The 23,597-nt window shown below is 42.1% G+C and overlaps 1 protein-coding gene across 2 annotated transcripts; it reads right to left on the bottom strand.

Moving 5' to 3' along the window:
* LOC113010250 (zinc finger protein OZF-like) lies at positions 1-23,597 on the bottom strand. Of its 2 annotated transcripts, XM_026149246.1 has the most exons (3): positions 23,360-23,597; positions 14,474-14,725; positions 1-2,131 (listed from the first exon to the last, which is right to left on the bottom strand). In XM_026149246.1, the coding sequence occupies exons 1-3, from the start codon at positions 23,520-23,522 to the stop codon at positions 894-896; spliced, it is 1,653 nt and encodes a 550-aa protein (XP_026005031.1). In that variant the 5' UTR covers positions 23,523-23,597; the 3' UTR covers positions 1-893. The 2 variants fall into 2 exon arrangements, with proteins under 2 accessions (XP_026005031.1, XP_026005032.1); XM_026149247.1 differs by lacking the exon at positions 14,474-14,725 and having other exon boundaries at positions 23,360-23,596.

Raw genomic sequence — 23,597 nt, 5'->3', positions numbered from 1 at the left:
TTTGATGCCAACAGTTTTAATTGAACATACAAGATAAAATAAAAAAAAATAAATAAATAAAAAAAAAGCTCTCTAGTATGTTTGACATAAGCACATGGAGGCCAAAAGCAAACAAAGATAAATAAAGATGAAGACTCCCAGGGAACTTCTGAGCTCCTTTATGGGAGATGAGTCACCAGCTCCTCCTCCTTTATTATATAATTATCAATATTTTATCTTTAAACGGAATTATCTACAATCTTAAACTGGATTGTTTAATGTCAAAATGGAACACAACACTGTTAAAATGACACATTAGTCCATAAGTTATGTTATAAATATAAATAATAAATGAGCTTAAAATATGGATCACAGACAATTTGAGAACAGATCAACTTGTCAACATTGTCATTCCCTAAAATATTCTCTTTCCATCTGAAAAGCACTTGCCATAATGTCAATCCAACTACTACATGGGTAGTTTTTTTTTTTAAACTGATATTTCCAAGTGTGTTTTGGAGAAATAGTTATTTTTACATCAAGACACTAAAAATATCTCAAGCACTGTCGAGGCCATGCCAAAGAAAATGAAGAAACTTCAGCAAAGACAAAGCCTATAAACTATAAAACAATGTCAGAAAAAGGTGATAATGGTGCAAACATTTTATGGTGCAAGACAAACTTTGTCTTGTCCATGTGTCAAAACAGAAACTGAGCTTCCGAAAGCCTTTTTAAATTTTCAGTTTTCAATGACCCAAACACTGTTTATGTGTTCTACCACCACCATTTTCTAAGAATGAAACTTAGCATGTAGCATCTTTTCCTAATTGCATTTTCAACTGTACTGGAGAACTAAAATGTTTCACACAGGTGCTGAAACAGTGTGGTTTCTCACTTTTGTGAACTGGCATGTGTTATTTCAAGTTTCCCTCTACCTGAATCTTTTCTAGATTGCTACAAGAATGTGGCTTCTCACCTGTGTGAATTCGCATGTGTGTCTTTAACTGACCCCTCTGAATAAACCTTTTCCCACAGGTGGAACAACAATGTGGCTTCTCACCTGTGTGAATTCGCATATGTATCTTCAACTGACCCTTCGTAGTAAATCTTTTCCCACAGGTGCCACAACAATGTGGCTTCTCACCTGTGTGAATTCGCATATGTATCTTCAACTGACCCTTCGTAGTAAATCTTTTCCCACAGGTGCCACAACAATGTGGCTTCTCACCTGTGTGAATTCGCATATGTATCTTCAACTGACCCTTCGTAGTAAATCTTTTCCCACAGGTGCCACAACAATGTGGCTTCTCACCTGTGTGAATTCGCATGTGTCTCTTCAACTGACCCCTCTGAGTAAATCCTTTCCCAAAGGTGCAACAACAATGTGGCTTATCACCTGTGTGAATTCGCATGTGTCTCTTCAACTGACCCGTCGTAGTAAATCTTTTCCCACAGGTGCAACAACAATGTGGCTTCTCACCTGTGTGAATTCTGATGTGTCTACTCAAATCTGACGTCCACCTAAATCTTTTCCCACAAATGGTACAAGAATATGGCTTCTCAACTGTGTGAATTCGCATGTGGCTTCTCAAATTTGATTTTATATAAAATCTTTTCCCACAAGTGCTACAGGAATATCGTTTTTCATTTGCATGGAATTCCATGTGTACTTTCAAATGGCTTTTCTGATTAAACGTTTTCCCACAGGTGCTGCAAGAATGTGGTTTCTCACCTGTGTGAATTTGCATGTGTCTAGTTAACTTTGACTTCCAAAAAAATCTTTTCCCACAGGTGCTACATAAATGTGCTGTCTCGGAATTTTGAACACTCGGGCCTGATACGATTTGCTCCCACTCATTTCTGTGCGAGTTACCATCCTTGATTTCATCCTGATCTGCGTCAGGAGATTTGTGAGAATGGAGCTGGTCACTGCTTGGTTCTGGTTCACTGTGGCCACTTTCTTCACGAGCAGGAAAAGTTTCAGTCTCCTGCTTTAGAACAACCGTTTTTTCCACTTCAGTGGTACAGAGTTCCTCCTGTTCCTCTTTAATCTGTGAAGGATCCTCCTGGTGTAGACTGGAGTTCTTCTCCTGGTTACAGACCTGCTGAGTTGTGAGCCCATCCTCGTCCTTACAGTCATGTTGTGGAAAATCTTAAGGGACATATCAAAAAACATACATTTGAGAAATTACAAGGTAAGCTTAACCATTAAGCATATGGCTTAGACAGATCATCTACGATGAGAAAATAAAGACACACACACACACACACACACACACACACACACAAAGTGGTATCTCTTAAATTTTGTTATCAAAGTGCACAAAACATTTAAAAGTTTGCTTAAAATTATTCAAAAACTTTACAGGACACTCACTTCAGGATTTATTTATTGTTTAGATTAACCATTCATTGCCTTAAAGTTGGGGAGAATGGGAGGTAGAGCCTTCAGCTTTCAGGTCCCTCTTCTGTGGAAAAAGCTGCCAGTTTGGATTCGGAAAACAGACACTCTTTTTAAAAAAATAAAAAAATATTAGGCTTAAAAAAATTTTCCTTTTTGATAAAGCATACATTTATGGCTGGATCAGGTGGCCCTGATTAGGCTCATTGAGATTTAAACTGGGTGAGAGAACCAATCTTTCTTATACCTGGGGGTATAGAGTTCAGCTAAAAGCTCTGCTTCCCATCATGGTGAGGCGGAAGGAAGGCACAGAAAGCTGGATAGAAGAAGAAGATCAAAGTGAGCGGACAGAAAAGGTAGTGGTTAACAGGTCAGAAAGGTAAGGAGGTGCGAGGTTATGAATGGCCTTGAAGATGAGCACAAGAAGCTTGTGGAATATCCAGAATTTCACTGGGAGTCAGTGAAGTTCCTGAAGAACAGGGGTGATGTGCTGGTAGGAGGCAGTTCTGGTGATAATGTGAGCAGCAGAGTTCTGAACCAGTTGAATCTTACGGAGGGATTTTTGGGGGAGACCATGCAAGAGAGAGTTGTAGTAGTCAGTGCGGGAGGTAACAAGACTGGGCAAGAATGGATGTAGACTGGGTGACAAGAGAAGGACGAAATCTGTTAATGTTGCGTAGATGGAAATAGGCAGAACAGGTGAGATTATTGATGTGAGATTTATAGGAAAGTGAACAGTCTAGGATGACACCAAGGCTCTTAACCTGAGGAGAAGGGAAAACTGGAGTTATCGATAGTGAGTCAGAAGTGGTTTGCCTTCAAAAGGTTGGATTTGGTGCCAATAAGGAGGATTTCAGTTTTATCCTTATTGAGCTTCAGAAGGAGTAATAAAGGTAATATTAAAACTAAGAAGCTGCTGCCATTGTTGGAAACTGGAATTGGCTGGGCCACGCTATGAATCCTGGGATAGGTTGGGCAGCGAAGGATACACCCGACCCATCCTTCAAATCTGGAAATGAAGGACATTTGCCGGCCGCAGTTGGAGGATTCTTTGAATTTGGACAGCCTTCGTCGAGTCGCTGTAACGCAATCGGCCTACAAATGCAGCCTCTGAAGGATTTGATTTCGTGGCTCAAGAGTTGGGAGTTCGCCTTGTAATCAGAAGGTTGCCAGTTAGAGCCCCAGCTTGGACAGTCTCGGCCGTTGTGTCCTTAGGCGAGACACTTCACCCGTTGCCTACTGGTGGTGGTCAGAGGTCCTGGTGGTGCCAGTGTCCGGCAGCCTCGCCTCTGTCAGTGCGCCCCAGGGTGGCTGTGGCTACAATGTAGCTTGCCATCACCAGTGTGTGAATGTGTGTGTGAATGGGTGGATGACTGGATGTGTAAAGCGCTTTGGGGTCAATAGGGACTAGTCAAGCGCTATACAAATACAGGCCATTTACCATTTGATTTTGATAGTCGACGTAATCGTGACTAGTCGACAAGTCGTGGCAGCCCTACCTTACAGTATAAACCCCCTTCAGGACACTGTTGTTGGGATTACAGTGGGATGCAAAAGTTTGAACAACCTTGTTAATAGTCATTATTTTCCTGTATAAATCGTTGTTTGTTACAATAAAAAATTCTCAGTTAAATATATCATATAGGAGACACAGTGATATTTGAGAAGTGAATTGAAGTTCATTGGATTTACAGAAAGTGCAATAATTGTTTTGATTTTTTTTGGGGGGGGGGGGGGGGGGGTTTGCCTGTCCCGTTTGGCTCTTTTGCCATCAGAATTATTGTCTAAAAGTGAAGAAAGCTGCCCAACGGATTTAATTTACCAAATGGACCATCCCAGTCTTGCCGTAATGGTCTATTTGATTCACCTTTTGTTTATTTTATTTTATTTTCACTTGCTAAATACGGGACAGACTTGACTGGGGAAAAGAAAGGGGAGAAAGAAAGAGGGAAAGAAAAATAGCAGGGAAGAGGAACGGTGATAAAGGGCAAAAAACAAAAAACAAAATAAGCAGACAAAAAAATACATGTATCAATCACCTGGATCACCTGTTGAGAAAGAAAAATGGCAGTGGTTCCCAAACTTTTTTTGCTGGGTCCCCTTTTGTTTTACAAGAAAAATGTTCGCGCCCCCCCGCATGCACGCACTAACACATCCTCCAACCACACACACACCCATATTTTGCTCCATTACGGTTTATTTCACACCTCAAACATTTAGTAAACAATTAAGCAAATACAAGTAATCTGCAATAAATTACAGGTAGTAAGAAAATAAACTACCAACTAATTTACGCTACGTCCGCACCTACACGGGTATTTTTGAAAACGCAGCTGTTTTGTCCACATGTAAACGGCGTTTCGAATCACCAAAAACTGAGATTTTTTTCAAACTCCTTTTTTGCGTTTACGTGTGGACGAGGAATACAGAGTTCGTCACGCAACGTCAAAGGTATGTGCGCCACGTTGTTTACATGAGATGAATTGCAGAATGGCAGATAGAGACGAAATACTATTAATCTGACTATCTGCAGGTTTTACACGCAGTTACTGTCCCTCCATTTACAAAGGCAGAGGTGTCACAATGTGATTATTTTACGTGTAGTTGTTTTTTTCCTCTGTAATAATATTCAACATTGCTATCAATACATTTTTCAAAAAATGCCTCTGTACAAAATAGGTTTAAAAACAAACTGGGATACTGTTTGTCCGTGATTTGAACTGGGGGAACAAATCGTGGCAGGATCAGCCTGATATTACTGTAACTTTACTGTATAAAGTATAGTATAGTATGTATATCTCCAAAATGTCAGGAATAGTTAGTCATTACAACAAGTGTTTGTGAACTAAAAATCACGAATATGGGATACTGTTTGTCTGTGATTTAAACACCCCACCGCTGCTCCCGACGAAGGGAAAAAGGAATTCTGCTGAGGAGGCCTACCTTGGCACTTGTGCAGGTGAAGCCAAAGGGAAGATATGCTTCACCATATTTACTAGTCTCTGGCTTAGAATGAAGTTGGTTTGGAAACATATTCAGCTATGCTTCATCTCCTGCTTTGAGTTTCTGTAGGCGCCCGTGCTAGCAGTGTCCAAGCGTTGTTTCTCCCCCACCCCACCTTTTCATCCCGCGCCATGGCTCTGCGCACCCGCTAGGGGGCAGGCCACACACTTTGGGAAAGTCTGATCTATGGGAATATAACAGTAAATACTAAATATTAAACATTATCGTGCAGCACGTAAGATCGACAGCGCACACTGTGCTTTGAGGTAGGAGCCAAAAAGGGTGTAGTTGGTGTGTGTGAGTACCCGTGTGTACACCTGTGAGCATGAGCACGCTTGTATTTAAAAGGTTCCTTTATGTAATGATCTGCTAGTGGGTGTGGGGAGCCACAGCCCCGTCCTCCAGGGCATGAAGCAGGTATGGAGGAGATCAAGACTCCAGAGGCCCTCAGAACACAAGAGACCAGGGAAGACCAACAGAGGGGCAGCCGCAGCACTATCCCAGAAAGAGCTGAGGAGAGCCCCCCATGAGGGGTCACTCAGCAGCCACGGAGCATCATCATCATTGTTTGTTTATATAGCACTTTAAAAACATACAAGGCTGACCAAAGTGCTGAACAACAGAAACATAATAGATACCATAAGAATAATAAATACGATAAAATAATAAACATAGCGAAAACAATAAAATACAAGTCAGTCAACCACTGAATCAAAAGCCAGTGAATAAAAATGCGTTTTCAATCTGGATTTAAAAACAATCACTGATGTCGATTGCCTAATGTGAAGAGGAAGATTATTCCAAAGCTTAGGAGCCACAATAGAGAATGCTCGTGTAACCCATGGTTATTTTATTGCCAATTGTATTCTGTTTTTATTCTAATTTGAAGTGTTACTGTTTTGTTAAATGCCGAGTTTTCCCATGTACCGTGAATGCACCATAGCGCGTGCGTGGTGACTTTCTTTCACTGCATCCGCCTGCACGGAGCTAGATGCGCAAAGCTATGTGGATATTCAGTCTTGTAACGTGTTGCGCTACGGAATTAATGTTTTCTATGAAGAATATCCTGGCTGGTTTTTTTTTTTTTAACGTGGTAGAAATCTGCTGCAAGGACCGAGCGGTGCCATCTAAGGACTGGATGCCACTGGAGGTGCCTAGAAAGGATGTTCTCACTCTGAAGGCCACCTGTTTCCTTGGAGGGTGGTAGGATACAACGATTTGCAATTTTTTTTGGATTAACGTTTTTTTTCTGAGATCTCAGGACACTTTATGTTGTTACTTTCTTTTTTTGGGTCAGATCTGATTCCACTTAACACAAAAAAACTGATGCATCAAAAAGCAAAACTGTGACTAAAGACAGTTAACACTTACTAAGAACACTGAATACTAAGTGCACTGAACTGAAATGGACAGCCTACCTGATACATTTATGGACACTTTAAGTGATATATTGTACATTGTTGAGATTTACATGTTTGAAATGGTCTAAATTTTTTGTTCATGTCTATTTTTGGAGCATTTAAATGTTGAATACACTCAAATCACTTTTCTCCCTTTAAGTTGTTGTCAGTGTCTCATTCTGAGTGGAGGGATATTCCGTCTTTAAGTTGAGTTACCACTGCCAGTCTCCTTACGATCCTAACTGAACCCAACAAGAGTAGATTCTCAAATATTGTTTTTTTCGTTGACTTTGTATGACAGATTACTGTGGATTTGACTGTATTTGGACTACTCAGTTAAAAAGGGTGACACTCCGTCTCCTCTCAGTTTCAACCGTGATTTGGGGACTGAGAGCAACAGCTGCTCAGCCACAGCCCTGTCCTCCAGGGCATAAAGCAGGTATGGAGGAGATCAAAACTTGAGGCATCCAGAGGCCCTCAGAACACAAGAGACCAAGGAAGACCAACAGAGGGGCAGCCGCGGCACTATTGCAGAAAGAGCTGAGGAGAGCCCCCCCATGAGGGGTCACTCAGCAGCCGCAGAGCAGATGCCACGGGGAGTTGCAGTGACGTGCCGTGAGCTCCGCCGGCAGCCATCTGTGACAGAGTGGACCGAGCCCCAGGCCGAGAGGCCGGGGGCACCCCACCCACGAAGTGGCCCAAGCGAGCCTCAGGCCCCGACAAACAGCCACTAGGAGTGAGCCGGTGTGTACCTGGACGCCCATCCCCGGACACAAAGAACCACCAATGCACAGATGTCTGAGGGCGTCTGCCACTGGCAGGGGAAGTGGTGGGGGGAGATAGGCCTCCATACCTTGGAGGGCCTGAGATGTCCCTAGAGAGGTGGCGTCTGATACCCAACCTGACATATAGACACAGACAAACAGGCACACACAGATACAAACATCCATTTCCACCCTCATGCTCTCATGTGCACTTCACACTCAACCGACGTGGAGACAGACATAGAGAGACACTATACACACAATCACACTCCCCAAGGGTACTCTAAGCCCCAGGTCTTGGTACCCTTGCCCCTGGAGGGGGAAACTGCACCCAAACCTAGGTAGTGTTACAGTTTTCCCTGGGGTGGAGAGAAGCAGACTGCCCTGACTCGGCAGCAGCACGGAGGCCCCACATTCCAGAACCCAATCGGATGGCCAACTCCTCCTCCTGGCCCCCACGTTCCAAAAGGCCGCAGAGAACGGGGGTGTGTGAAGACTCCAAGCCTCGCTCCGCCCGCTCATATGTAGTGTTGATGCATGTGTGTTCTAAGGTGCATTTAAAACCCAGGAGGGCATGGAGCTACCTGCCAGAGAGCAGCAGGAAAGCGCATAGCCCCCCCCCCCCCCCGATAGCCTTCAATGTCTATGTGTATTTAAAATTGAGAGGTAGGCAACGACGCCAGGGGTGAGGTTGTACACCCTGATGTACACCCAAGATCCTATATGTATGTGTAATGAGAGTGTGAGTAATGTGAATGTCTAAGTTGTGGGATAAAATTGAGACACAGGAGGCCAGAAGGGGACAGAGGGGGAGATGCCTCCCCGCAACCCGCCAGGGAAAGGGGCCCCAGGCCCATCCGGACCGGGGCCCCAGGCCCATCCGGACCGGGGCCCAGTTCAGCAGTGCCGCCCAGCCCCACAGAGCCCGGGACAGCCCACCCGACCCCACCACAGAAAACTGCACCCACCCCGTCATCCACTCATCTTCCAGACTACACAAGACAATAGACACTCAGGCTGAGATCTTCCTCCATCTCTCCTATATCTCCCCCTCCTGCAGAGTGAGTTCCTGAAGAGAGGAGACCTCCTGCAAGATGTGACAATCTCCCCCACCAGTTGAAGAGCCCCCCAGGTGGCTCGATGCACTGGCAGCACCCTGCGCCAGGGCTGGGCTCCCATACACCCACCCGCCCACAACCCCAGCAACACACCAAACAGGACCCAAGCCCCCAAGGCCCAGCCAGGGCCCCAGCCCACAGACTGAGCACCCCGAGAACCTCATGCCCATCCTGGACCCACCCAAGGGCAGCCAGGCTACCAGGTCAGTAACCCACGTCCGTCAGCACAGACCCTCCCCTAGCCCCGCTGCACGCAGCCACGAGGAAACCGTCGCCTAAGAGCCAACAGAGCCCTAAACAGGCCATGACCGCAACCCCGGGTTGAGCCCTCCAAGGAAGATGCTCCTGGGGAATCCCCCGACGCCCCAAGCCTGTCGCTACCCCCACACCAATCACAACAGCGAATGTGGGACCAAACTATGACATCCGATGACCTGTATAGTGCACTCTATGTAATATTTTGTATTGAATTAATTGAAGACTGGGATTTCTAATTAAATGAAAGGTTGTTAAGTATATATGAGACCAGAAGTTTTGGTCTAAGTTAGCTGATAAATCCGCTTCCCATTTTGCAATAGGAAGTGATATTGATTCATCTGTTTTAGAAAGCATTCTGTATATTTTGGAAAGTAATTTGAGGGTTTTAAGAGTAAGAAATTGAACCACACTTGGTGGTGTTTTTAGTTCAACTTGACCCGGTTTGAATTTCTTTTTTACTATGGATTTAATTTGTTGATATTCTAAAAAGCTTTTCTTGTTGATCCCATATTGTGTAACTAGTCTGTCAAATGGAATAAATTCTGTTCCTTCTAATATATGTTCTAAGTATTTGATTCCTTTACCACTCCAATCTGAGAAGTTTATCATATTATTGTTTTGTAATATGTCAGGGTTGTTCCAGATAGGTGTACGTTTGCATGGGATTAATGAAGACGCCGTCAATTTTAGAAACTCCCACCATGCTGTCAGAGAAGAGCTGATGCAGACGCTTTTAAAGCATTCATGTCGTTGGATATTTGAGCTGATAAATGTTAGGTCTGAAATCTCTAGATTATTGCAAAGTGCTTGTTCTACATCTAGACAAGGTTCGTCTAAGAAGGTATGTTTTAGCCATCCTGAGATAAACTGAAGAAGTAGTGCTGAAAGTTAGGTAGTTCTAATCCTCCTTTATCCTTGGTCTTTTGTAGTGTTTTTAAGCTAACAATTGGGAGTTTATTTTTCCAAAGGAATTTGGACATACATGAATCTAGAGACCTGACCCAATCTTGTGGTGGTTTAGTTGGGATCATTGAGAATAAATAATTTATTTTTGGTAAGACCATCATTTTTAATAGCAGCAACCCTTCCCATGAGTGATATGGGTAGACATTTCCACCTAGCCATATCACCTTCTACTTTGTTTAAAAGTGGGATATGGTTTAATTTAGTTAGATCTGTAAGCTTGGGAAAAACGTTAATACCTGAATATTTTATATTTCCCCGATTGCAGTGGTGTAGAAGAAGAATAATGGAAGGAGCAATTAATCGGAAGGACTGTAGATTTTGGCCAGTTAATTGAGTAATCTGATATTCTTGCAAGACTTTATCAATTCAATCACGCCAGAGATATTGGTTTGTGAGTTTTGGAGAGAAAGTAACACATCTGTATAAAGGCTGATTTTAAGTTCCACGTTCTTGCATTTTATGCCCTTAATTACTGAATTCTGTCTAATTGCTGCTGCTAGTGGTTCAATAGAAATTGCAAACAGTGAAGGGGAGAGTGGGCAGCCCTGCCTCGTGCAATAATTGTTTAAACCAAATCAGGCAGGTGCATAAATTTTGGCACTGTTGTCATTTTATTGATTCCAAAACCTTTAGAACTAATTATTGGAACTCAAATTGGCTTAGTAAGCTCAGTGACCCCTGACCTACATTTACAGGTGAATCCAATAATGAGAAATAGTATTTAAGGGGGTCAATTGTAAGTTTCCCTCCCCTTTTTTAATTTTCTCTGAAGAGTAGCAACATGGGGGTCTACTCTCAAATGACCTGAAGACAAAGACTGTTCACCATCATGGTTTAGGGGAAGGATACAGAAAGTTGTCTCAGAGATTTAAGCTGTCCGTTTCCACAGTTAGGAACATATTGAGAAAATGGAAGACCACAGGCTCAGTTCAAGTTAAGGCTCAAAGTGGCAGACCAAGAAAAATCTCGGATAGACAGAAGCGACGATTGGTGAGAACATTCCAAGTCAACACACAGACCAGCACCAAAGACCTACAACATCATCTTGCAGCAGATGGAGTCACTGTGCATCGTTCAACCATTTCAGGCACTTTACACAAGGAGATGCTGTATGCAAGAGTGATGCAGAGGAAGCCTTTTCTCCACCCACAGCGCAAACAGAGCCGCTTGAGGTATGCTAAAGCACATTTGGACAAGCCAGCTTCATTCTGGAATAAGGTGCTGTGGGCTGATGAAACTAAAAATGAGCTATTTGGGCATAACAAGAGGTGTTATGCACGGACTGGGAATCTTGTCAAAGTTGAGGGACACATGGATTCCACTCAGTATCAGCAGATCCTGTAGGCAAGGCAAGGCAAATTTATTTGTATAGCACAATTCAACAACAAGGTGATTCAAAGTGCTTTACAGAGACATTAGAAACAAAAACAAATAAAAAGTATGATTTAAAATTGATTAAAACAAGCAAACAAACAAAACTAAACACACACATTTCACACCTGTTCGCGCGATCTGAACCCTTATCGTAAGGGGAGCTACCAGTCCTTCTGTGGACGAGCTACTTTCTATTTTAAATTCCCTGAATTTAAAATACTCTCTAGACCCAGTCTAGACCCAGTTGGGGAGCTACCCAGAGCTCTAACCCACTTAACAAACAAAACAGTATGTAAAATCAAAACAGATAAAATTAGAACTAGATAAGATCAGTAGTTAATGTACGTTTTGAAATTTAAGCTTAAAAGTGTGGATTTGGTGCTTTATTCAAATGCAGCTGAGAATAGGTGAGCCTTCAACCTGCATTTAAATAAACTGAGTGTTTCAGCTGATCTGAGGCTTTCTGGGAGTTTGTTCCAGATATAAGGAGCATAAAAGCTGAATGCAGCTTCTCCGTGTCTGGTTCTGACTCTGGGAACTGATAAGAGACCAGATCCAGATGACCTGAGGGATCTGGAAGGTTCATACTGGGTTAGGAGGTCACTGATGTATTTTGGTCCTAAACCATTCAGAGCTTTATAGGCCAGATATATATTTGTGTGTCATCTGCATAGCTGTGGTAGTTTATTTTGTTGTTCTTTATAATCTGTGCCAGTGGGAGCATGTAAATGTTAAACAGAGGGGGTCCCAAGATGGAACCTTGGGGAACTCCACATGTGATACTAGTCTGCTCAGATGTGACGTTACCTATTGATACAAAGTATTTCCTGTTTTCTAAGTATGTTTTGAACCAGTTTAGTACAGTTCCTGAAAGACCTGCCCAGTTCTCCAGTCGTTTGAGTAATATGTTGTGGTCAACTGTATCAAATGCTGCACTGAGATCCAGTAAAACTAAGACTGACATTTTTCCACTGTCTGTGTTCAGACAAATGTCATTAAACACTTTTGTCAGAGCGGTTTCAGTGCTGTGGTTCTGTCTAAAACCTGACTGGAAGGCATCATAGCAGTTATTCTGTTTTAAGAAGTAATTGAGCTGTTGAGAAACTGCTTTTTCAATGATCTTACTTAAAAATGGGAGATTTGAGATCGGCCTGTAGTTTTTCATTTGTGTCTTGTCAAGATTGTCCCTTTTCAGTATAGGTTTGATTACAGCAGTTTTTAGTGGTTCTGGAAACACACCTGACATTAAGGAAAAGTTGACAATCTGTAACAGGTCTGACTCTAAAGTCTTTGAGACCTTTTTGAAAAAAGAATGTCCAGGAATCAGTGACAAAGCTGAAGCTGCGCCGGGGCTGGATCTTTCAACAAGACAACGACCCGAAACACTACTCAAAATCCACTAAGGCTTTCATGCAGAGGAACAAGTACAACGTTGTGGAATGGCCATCTCAGTCCACAGACCTGAAAATTACTGAAAATCTGGAGTGTGAGTTAAAGAGAGCTGTCCATGCTCGGAAGCCAAACCTGAATGAACTAGAGATGTTTTGTAAAGGGGAATGGTCCAAATCACCTTCAACCACAATCCAGACTCTCATTGGAACCTACAGGAAGCATTTAGAGGCTGTAATTTCTGCAAAAGGCAGATCCACAAAATGTTGATTTCATGTCCTTTTTTGTGGTGCCCAAATTTATGCACCTGCCTGATTTTGTTTAACAATTATTGCACACTTTCTGTAAATCCAATAAATTTCATTTCACTTCAATATCACTGTGTGTGTCTCCCATATGATATATTTAACTGACATTTTTTTATTGTAACAACCAACGATTTATACAGGAATATAATGACTATTAACAAGGTTGCCCAAACTTTTGCATCCCACTGTATTTCCCTATATGAATAAAATAGAAATGAACCGAGTGAAGGAGGCCATGTTAGACAAACTGAAGAATCATTTATGCACAAATCATAGTGGGAGTTGTTGTTTTGTTTTTTTTAATAGGATATGAGAGACTTTTCTTTAATAATGCCATATCACCTCACACAAGGAATGAGAGTTTCATGATTCTTAGTGCAATGGAACCCTGTTTGTACATTTTCTTCTCTTGTATGCTTTTATAAGGTCAGTACTGTTAAGGCACTTAGCATTCTCTTAAAATCTGTTTGTATGTTTTATTTACAGGTGGCCACTTGTTGGTGTATATTATATTATAAAAAAGAAAGAAAAAAGAAACAGAAGTTAAAAAGATGTTTGAAACTCAAGAGGTCAGAAATTCCACCAAGCGGAGCATTTTTAAAATCAGGGTCAAACCTATACATCTCTATAGTTCATAAACATGGAGCAAGCAGATGTTATAGACATTGATCAACATCTGCTTGCAGCAAATACACTGTATCCAGTGGCCAGGGAAGATTAAAAAAAAAAAAAAAAAGAAAAAAAATGTAGTCAAGAACAAACCAGGAACCAATAGCAATACCAGTTCTGAAAGAAAGTGATGATGGATTGGCCACACAATCAGGAAATCCACCAATAACATCACTGCACAGGCCTTGTGCTGGAATCCAAAGGGACAGAAAAAGAAAGAACCAGAAACACATGGCACAAGGGCACAACTACCATATTGTTGTGTGGTTTGTTAAAAGCTCAGTTTCAAATCAATATTTTAAACTGATTGTTCAGTCCTAATGGGGATAATTATGTTATCCACAAAAGGTCCAGTGGATGTACTCGGTCATAATGTATAGGGGTGTCTCTCGAATTTTGTTCATATGGGTGGACATATGCGGGCTACTGAAAACAGAGGTGGCACACCAAAAGCATAATTTAAGGTTTGTGTTTTTTTTGTTTTTTTTTTTTACATGTTGATATCAAATATAGGTCACTTGAAAAATGTGGCAGAAGGAGTGATGACTGCAATTCGTGAGGGACAAACAAAGTGACAATATGAATGACAAAAATGTATATGCAGGAACAATGTTTCAACTCATTGTAGGGTGTCTTCCTCTCTCTTGTACTCAACTGTATTATTTCCAACTTAGGACAGTCCTGACAAGGGCGACACTGTGAGGGCTAGACATTTTGGCTCTTAGAATATTACGTCAGTTTCCTTGTTGCAGTTTGTCCTTAGATTTGTCATGTGCCTCTATAACATATCTCTGAGGTCTCATTAGGACCCAACGTGAATTAGATCTATTAAGGTTTTGCATACCTATTCTGTGCAACTTTACTTCAGGGTTCCACATGATGCCCAGCTGCTGCACGGTCCAGATGATGCCGCTTTTGGTTTCCTGCTTCAGTGCAAGCTGCTCTTCTTCATGATTGATGGAGATTTCCTCCTGTTCCTCTTTAATCTGTGGAGGATCTGTGTCCTGCTGGTCCAAACTGGAGTTCCTCTCCTGGCTACATACCTGCGGGTCATCCAGTTCCACATTTTCCTTACAATCACGTTGCTGTGGGAGGTCTTGATGGACACAACACACAAGAAAAAAAGTTACACTGTGAGCAGGTCTCTCAGACCGGCATCAGTTCCCTCATGTGCAAATGGTTACTGGACTTCCTGACCAACCGCCGCCAACATGTCCAGGTGGATAACCACTGCTCAACTACAATCACAATGAACACCGGTGTACCACAAGGCTGCGCGATGAGCCCTTTCCTCTACTCCCTCTTCACCCACGACTGCAGACCTGCTGGTGGTTCTAACACCATCATTAAGTTTGCAGATGACACCACGGTGATTGGCCTAATCAGTGACAACGGTGAGGCCGCCTACAGGGAGGAGGTAGATCGTCTGGCTGAGTGGTGCGACACAAACAACCGGCTGCTTAACACTGAGAAGACCAAGGGGCTCATCGTGGACTACAGGAGGAATGCTGACCCACATCCACCCATCCACATTAAGGGGACGGCTGTGGAGCGTGTGAGCAGCTTCAAGTTCCTGGGAGTCCACATCTCCGAGGATCTCATCTGGACGACCAACTGCTCCAAGCTGGTCAAGAAGGCTCACCAGCGCCTCTTCTTCTTGAGGACTCTGAGGAAGAACCACCTGTCCTCAGACATCCTGGTGAACTTCTATCGCTGCACCATTGAGAGCATCCTGACCAACTGTATAACAGTCTGGTACGGGAACTGCTCTGTCTCGGACCAGAAGGCGTTGCAGAGGGTCGTGAAAACTGCCCAGCGCATCGCCGGAGCACCACTTCCTGCCATAAAGGACATCTACAGGACGCGGTGTCTGAAAATGACTGGGAAAATCCATCAAAGACCCCAGTCACCCATTACATGGACTCTTCACCCTCCTGCCCTCTGGGAGGCACTACAGGAGCCTCCGGACTAAGACCACCAGGTACCGGAACAGCTTCTTCCCCACAGCTGTCAGACTCCTGAACTCTGCCTCCTGACATCTGACCCACGTTAACACATGGACTGGTCACACACACACACACACACACACACACACACACACACACACACACACACACACACACACACACTAAACCACCACTCACAACCACTAGCACTTTATATAGCCTCTGTAGAAATTATCCACACCCTCACTTATCTTAACTGCACTACTGTATAATTCTGTGTAAATAGTCATTCTGTACAATAAGATAATTTTTTAAATCTACAACTGTTTATAACCTGCATAGTTCACATTTCTGTATATCTCATATTTCTGTATAGTTTTTTATATTTATATCCTGTTCATAGCTTGTACTCACTACAGCCTGTACATACTTATAGATATAGCATATTCATAACATACTTCATACCGTGTACATTATAACATACCATAATAGACCCATTTCTGTAATATACTCACATATCTATATTATTGCTAATATCTATTTGTAATATATCTATATCATGGCTAAAGCACTTCTGGATGGATGCAAATGTGAATAAACAAGCAAACGAACGAACAGTAGCATGATCTGAATATGATCATGAAAGCTTAAAGTACTTTAAGACGGCAGACTGGAAGTCTTTGTGTTTTGACCAACACATTAAACCATATATTTTTAGATACAAGTTGTAACGGCCGCCATTTTCGTTCTGAGTATTTATTATATGGCGTGTTTTGGGGAAAAGCCTGTTCTTACACTTGAGTCTAAGGTTTATTTTGAGCACCTGACAGCTCTTTTTTGCTTCTCATCTATAAACTCTCTCCACAACCTTTCAAATGATTGGTGGTCAAACAGAAATGTCGTGTTCGAGTCTGTGGTGGAGACCACTTTGCGGCATAATTTGCGTTTGAGTTTTCTAATCCGTGTAAGATTTATCATAACCAAACAATGTCCATCCTACAGGGGGAGCCCCTGGTTTAGGAATAACATCCTCAATTTGTTTTGGCTGGTCCTTCTGTTTGGAGCTACCAGGTTCTGCCTCATCTTGATTGATAGCCAGTGAAGAAACCAATGAAAAAATATTGCTGTAAATGTGTTTTGCGACACCACAAAACAAACAATAGTGTGTCAAGCCTGATGCTTAACATTGTCCACCCCAGCTGTAAAACTCAGAAACCAGTCTTACTTGTTATCATCTATCGTCCACCTGGGCCTTACACAGAGTTTCTGTCTGATTTCTCAGACTTTTTATCTGATTTAGTTCTCAGCTCAGATAAAATAATTATTGTGGGTGATTTTAACATCCATGTAGATGCTAAAAATGACAGCCTCAACATGGCGTTTAATCTGTTATTAGACTCAATTGGTTTCTCTCAAAATGTAAAAGAACCCACCCACCACTTTAATCACACTCTAGATCTTGTTTTAACATATGGCATAGAAACTGAACATTTAACAGTGTTTCCTGAAAACCCTCTCCTGTCTGATCATTTCCTGATAACATTTACATTTACAATAATTGATTACACAGCGGTGGAGAGTAGACTTTATCACAGTAGATGTCTTTCTGAAAGCGCTGTAACTAAGTTTAAGAATATAATCCACCCACTGTTATCATCTTCAATGCCCTGTACCAACATAGAGCAGAGCAGCTATCTGAACGCTACCCCAACAGAAGTCGATTATCTTGTTAATAATTTCACCTCCTCACTACGTACGACTCTGGATACTGTAGCTCCTGTGAAAACTAAGGCCTCAAATCAGAAGTACCTGACTCCGTGGTATAATTCTCAAACACGTAGCCTAAAGCAGATGACTCGTAATCTGGAGAGGAAATGGCGTGTCACAAATCTAGAGGATCATCATTTAGCCTGGAGAAATAGTTTGCTGCTTTATAAGAAAGCCCTCCGCAAAGCCAGAACATCTTACTATTCATCACTGATTGAAGAAAATAAGAACAACCCCAGGTTTCTCTTCAGCACTGTAGCCAGGCTACAAAAAGTCAGAGCTCTTTTGAGCCAACCATCCCTTTAACGTTAACTAGTAATGACTTCATGAACTTCTTCACAGATAAAATTTTTATCATTAGAGAAAAAATTACCAGTAATCATCCCACAGATGTAATATTATCTACAGCTACTCTTAGTACCATTGATGTTAAGTTAGACTCTTTTTCTCCAATTGATCTTTCTGAGTTAACTTCAATAATTACTTCCTCCAAACCATCAACGTGTCTTTTAGACCCCATTCCTACAAAACTGCTCAAAGAAGTCCTGCCATTAATTAATTCTTCGATCTTAAATATGATCAACCTATCTCTAATGATCGGCTATGTACCACAGGCCTTCAAGCTGGCTGTAGTTAAACCTTTACTCAAAAAGCCATCTCTAGACCCAGCAGTCTTAGCTAATTATAGGCCAATCTCCAACCTTCCTTTCATATCAAAAATCCTCGAAAGAGTAGTTGTCAAACAGCTAACAGATCATCTGCAGAGGAATGGTTTATTTGAAGAGTTTCAGTCAGGTTTCAGAGCTCATCACAGCACAGAAACAGCTTTAGTGAAGGTTACAAATGATCTTCTTATGGCCTCTGACAGTGGACTCATCTCTGTGCTTGTCCTGCTAGACCTTAGTGCAGCATTCGATACTGTCGACCATAATATCCTATTAGAGCGATTAGAACATGCTGTAGGTGTTACAGGTACTGCACTGCAGTGGTTTGTATCATATCTATCTAATAGACTCCAGTTTGTGCATGTAAATGGAGAGTCCTCTTCACACACTGAGGTTAATTATGGAGTTCCACAGGGTTCAGTGCTAGGACCAATTCTGTTTACATTATACATGCTTCCCTTAGGCAGTATCATTAGAAGACATAGCATACATTTTCACTGCTATGCAGATGACACCCAGCTCTATCTGTCCATGAAGCCAGATAACACACACCAATTAGTTAAACTGCAGGAATGTCTTAAAGACATAAAGACCTGGATGGCCGCTAACTTTCTGCTTCTTAATTTAGATAAAACTGAGGTTATTGTACTCGGCCCTGAAAAGCCTAGAAATATGGTATCTAACCAGATTCTTACTCTGGATGGCATTACCTTGGCCTCCAGTAACACTGTGAGGAACCTTGGAGTCATTTTTGACCAGGACATGTCCTTCAATGAACATATTAAACAAATATGTAAGACTGCGTTCTTCCATTTGCGCAACATCTCTAAAATTAGAAATATCCTGTCTCAGAGTGACGCTGAAAAACTAGTTCATGCATTTATTACTTCCAGGCTGGACTACTGTAATTCATTACTATCAGGATGTCCAAAAAAACTCACTGAAAAGCCTTCAGCTAATCCAAAATGCTGCAGCAAGAGTACTGACAGGGACTAGAAAGAGAGAGCATATTTCTCCTGTTTTGGCTTCCCTTCATTGGCTTCCTGTTAAATCCAGAATTGAATTCAAAATCCTGCTCCTCACATACAAGGTCTTAAATAATCAGGCCCCATCTTATCTCAATGACCTTGTAGTACCATATCGCCCTATTAGAGCACTTCGCTCTTGCTCTGCAGGCCTACTTGTTGTTCCTAGAGTATTTAAAAGTAGAATGGGAGGGAGAGCCTTCAGTTTTCAGGCCCCTCTTCTGTGGAACCAGCTTCCAGTTTGGATTCGGGAGACAGACACTATCTCTACTTTTAAGATTAGGCTTAAAACTTTCCTTTTTGCTAAAGCATATAGTTAGGGCTGGACCAGGTGACCCTGAATCCTCCCTTAGTTATGCTGCAATAGACGTAGGCTGCCGGGGGATTCCTATGATGCATTGAGTTTTTCCTTTCCAGTCACCTTTCTCACTCACTATGTATTAACAGACCTCTCTGCATTGAATCATATCTGTTATTAACCTCTGTCTCTCTTCCACAGCATGTCTTTTATCCTGTCTTCCTTCTCTCACCGCAGCAGATGGCCGCCCCTCCCTGAGCCTGGTTCTGCCGGAGGTTTCTTCCTGTTAAAAGGGAGTTTTTCCTTCCCACTGTTGCCAAAGTGCTTGCTCATAGGGGGTCATATGATTGTTGGGTTTTTTCTCTGTATCTATGAAGCGCCTTGAGGCGACTTATGTTGTGATTTGGCGCTATATAAATAAAATTGAATTGAATTGAAATTCAAAACGATAGATGTTTTAATTTCATCATCAGATATATTTCGTCACATTGCACAACGTTAGCCTACTACAGGGGTTCCCAAAGTGGGGGGTGCAGAGCCATTGCAGGGGGAATGTTAAAAGGAAAAAAAAAAAAAAAAAAAAAAGGAAAAGAATGCTTGGACACTGCTAGAATAACGGACAGGTTTTTTTGACGGGGCTCCCACACAAAACACAAAGCAGAGGTTGAAGCATCGCCGAATATGTTTCCAAACCAACTTCCTTCAAAGCCAAAGACTAGAAAATATGATGAAGCATAGCTTGCCTTTGGCTTCACCTGCACATGTGCCAAGGTAGGTATTGCGGCTCCTCCAACCTATGGCCGCGGCAGGCTAAACATGAGGACACAGATGACGCGCAACAATAAACGCATAAAATACACTTCTGTACCATTTGCTCCTTTTATTCCACATGCAACTGTCCAATATATAAATCAGCACATGGGATTAACTATTAAACAAATGCACAGACTGCACAAACCAATAACTGCAACTCTCCAATAACTGCACTAACTACTATGTCAAATTACAACCTGGTTCATGGCATCAATTAGTGCACAAATATACAAAAACCATTCAGTTCCAGTTAAAATACATCAAGATCATTCAAGCTGCGCTCAAGCTGCGATCAACAGAAAGTTTTGCCTCATGCTCACCCTACCTTTCTGCTCATCAACATCAGGTGCTGTGAACAGGTGAGTGCAACCACATTTATCATCTACCACACCCATGAGCAGTGTTGGGGAGTAACGGAATACATGTACCGCCGTTACGTATTTAGAATACAAAATATGAGTAACTGTATTCCGTTACAGTTACCGTTTAAAAAGGTGGTATTCAGAATACAGTTACTTTGTTGAAATAAATGGATTACACTGCGGTACTTTCCTGTTTCATTTTGTCGCGGGTCAGGACTGTTTGGGTTTTGTTTGACAGCTACGTTCTTTCGTTCCAGGCGGCAGCGTTACGGTTGCCATGGTTACAGGGCGACGCTCTCTCTCTCTTTCTGCGACTGTGTGTTTCCTGGGTGAGAGAGCGCCTTTTCGTTGTTGTTGTTGTGCTAAGCTAACAGGCAGAATGCTACAAGCATAGCTCTAAAGAATGCAGCATCATGGGCAGTATAGTCCGTGTTGCAGGGAGAATGCACTGCCATACACGTTATGTGTCTGTGAGCGCGAGGAGGGAGAAAAAGGCGAGTGGAAAGGTACGAGTTGTCGTCGAGGAAAAACGGGAGCTGGAAGCATGTAAATATAATAATAACCACTGCAGCCAAGAAGAGTGCCTGACGAGCCCAGTTGTAAGTAAGCTATTAAGACTCGACTGTACACCGTGTTCGTGTTTTCCTCCGAAAACAATAAGTTCCGTTGGAGCAGTCTTTCAACGCCTCTCTCTGTCTCTCGCAAGAAAAGTTGACCCACACAACAAAGTAAAGCTATTTTTCGGCTACGAGCCGACAGGGACCCCGCCGTATTAGTCAGAGGTCCCTTTACTACAGTTCGGAGTCGCGGACCTTCAGTAATAGTAATAAATCACACAGCAATAGTACATTCACGTTGTTGTAAAAAGCATGATAATATATTAAGTAATCCAAAGTATTCAGAATACGTTACTCTCATTGAGTAACGTAACGGAATACGTTACAGAATACATTTTGGGGCATGTATTCTGTATTCTGTAACGGAATACATTTTAAAAGTAACCTTCCCAACACTGCCCATGAGACACGCCCCACACCCGTGCACCAATACAGTGAGTCCATTTAAACCAACCCACTTAGTCAAAAAAGGAACAACTCATATGGCTCCTACAGTAGGTACCCCCAACAGAATTTGTTTCCCCTGCATCGGGAGGATGCGCTAGGCTGTCCAAATCATGCACAAACAGTATCCCACAGTTGTTTATGTTTTTGAACCCACTTTTTGATAGCAATGTTGACTATTATTACACAGGGGAAAAGAAAAACTACACGTAAAATAATTACACCATGACACCTCCACCTTTCTAAATGGAGGGACAATAGCTGCTTGTGTATATGCAAGTGTGTAAAAACTGCAGATAGTAAGATTAACAGTATTTTGAATCTGCCATTGCAGAAATTAATCTCATGTAAACAATAACATGGCGCACAGCGTGATGTGAAAGGCACACATCTCTGACATTGTGCGATGAACTCCGTATTCTTCGACCACAGGTAAATGCAAAAACTGAGTTTTCTCCAACCTTTTTGGTGATTCGAAACGCTGTTTACGTGCGGACGAAAGGACCAAATGCATAGAAAAATACCCATGTTGGTGTGGACGTAGCATAAAAGAGTTATTAGTTTTACTGCTACCTGTAATTTATTGCAGTTTACTTTCGTTTTATTATTTTCTATCAAAGATTTAATGTGTGAAATAACTGCAATGGAGTTCGAAAACAAAATATTGGTGAGTGTGCTTGGTGGGAATATTTTTTCTATACGACATTACGGTGTTCTGACAAACCATCCTACTTTGGCAAAACGTCCTACTGCAAGTAGTTTGTGCACATTTCTGCTTTCACAGAGTAATTTCACCACAAATTTAAGTAGGTATGACGGTTTGCCACTTAACTTTGCCCATCAGAGTATACTTGTAGCTCATATTCATAAGCCCAGGATGGTTTGCCACTACATTTTACACATTAAAGTATGGTTGTAGGTCACAGTCACAAAGGTATCATGGTGTGGCACTTGATTTTACCAGTCAGAGTATGTTTCTAGCTCAGATTAACAAAGGTAAGACGATTTGCCACTTAATTTAGCTGTTAAAGTATGCTAGTAGGTCACATTCACAAAGGCAGGATGGTTTGGCACTGAATTTTATCAGTCAGAGTATTTTTCTAGCTGATTTTCACAAAGGTAAGACGGCTCGCAACTTTATTTCGTATTGTGCGCATGCGCAGAAACAATGGGTACGATGATTCGTCAGGTAGGATGGACTCTCAGAAAACCGGCTCAAGAGCCGCAACAGTAAAAAGGAGATGAATACCAGAGTGTTAGTGAGATAGAGGTTTTATCTCAAATTGGCATAGCAGGTTGGCTAAAATGGCTACCAAGGCAAAGACTAGTGAGCTTCCTGAAAGCCTGCCTCAGGTATGCTTTTATCAACACCAGACTAGGTGGGGCCAATTAGCACCAGCTGAACATACTGAGGAGATTAGGGGCTAAACAGGAGCGTAACAGGTGGCTAGTAGCCTTCAGTAATAGCAATAATTCACATGACAATAGTGCATTCATGTAGTTGTAAAAAGAATGGAAAATATATCAAGTAATCCAAACCAAAGTATTCAGAATACATTATTCACATTGAAATGTATTTTAAGTTACTCAAACTACATTTGGGCCATTTATTTGTAATCTGTAGTAGAAAACATTTTAAGAGTAACCTTCTCAACACTGCACAGATATAGCTGCATACACTTTACTGGGGTGTATTACTAGTTTAGATCAATGCATTTATGCAAAGCATTTAGATCATGCCCAAGTAAATCACACAATCCCGCAACCCCCCACGCCTCCACAAATTTACACACCTGTATTGTGTGACTTTATCCCGGGTCTGATATTAAGCAGTCTTAGCTGACGGATCTCCTCCTCATGCCGGACGATCGTTTTTTCAAACTCTGAGAAGATTTCTTCTGTAGCAGCATTTAATCTCTCCTTGATGAACTCTCTCAGATGCTGAACTGAAGACATTATTGCAACAACAACCGATACCGCCAAACCAACGTCTTCAAACTTAACTCGGGATCTCTCAATGGCACTATTGCC

This window comes from Astatotilapia calliptera, chromosome 18 (genome assembly GCF_900246225.1).
Source record: "Astatotilapia calliptera chromosome 18, fAstCal1.2, whole genome shotgun sequence".
Classification (NCBI taxonomy): domain Eukaryota; kingdom Metazoa; phylum Chordata; class Actinopteri; order Cichliformes; family Cichlidae; genus Astatotilapia; species Astatotilapia calliptera.
The sequence above is the reverse complement of the archived record's forward strand: the minus strand, read 5'-3'. Positions and strand labels throughout refer to the sequence as shown.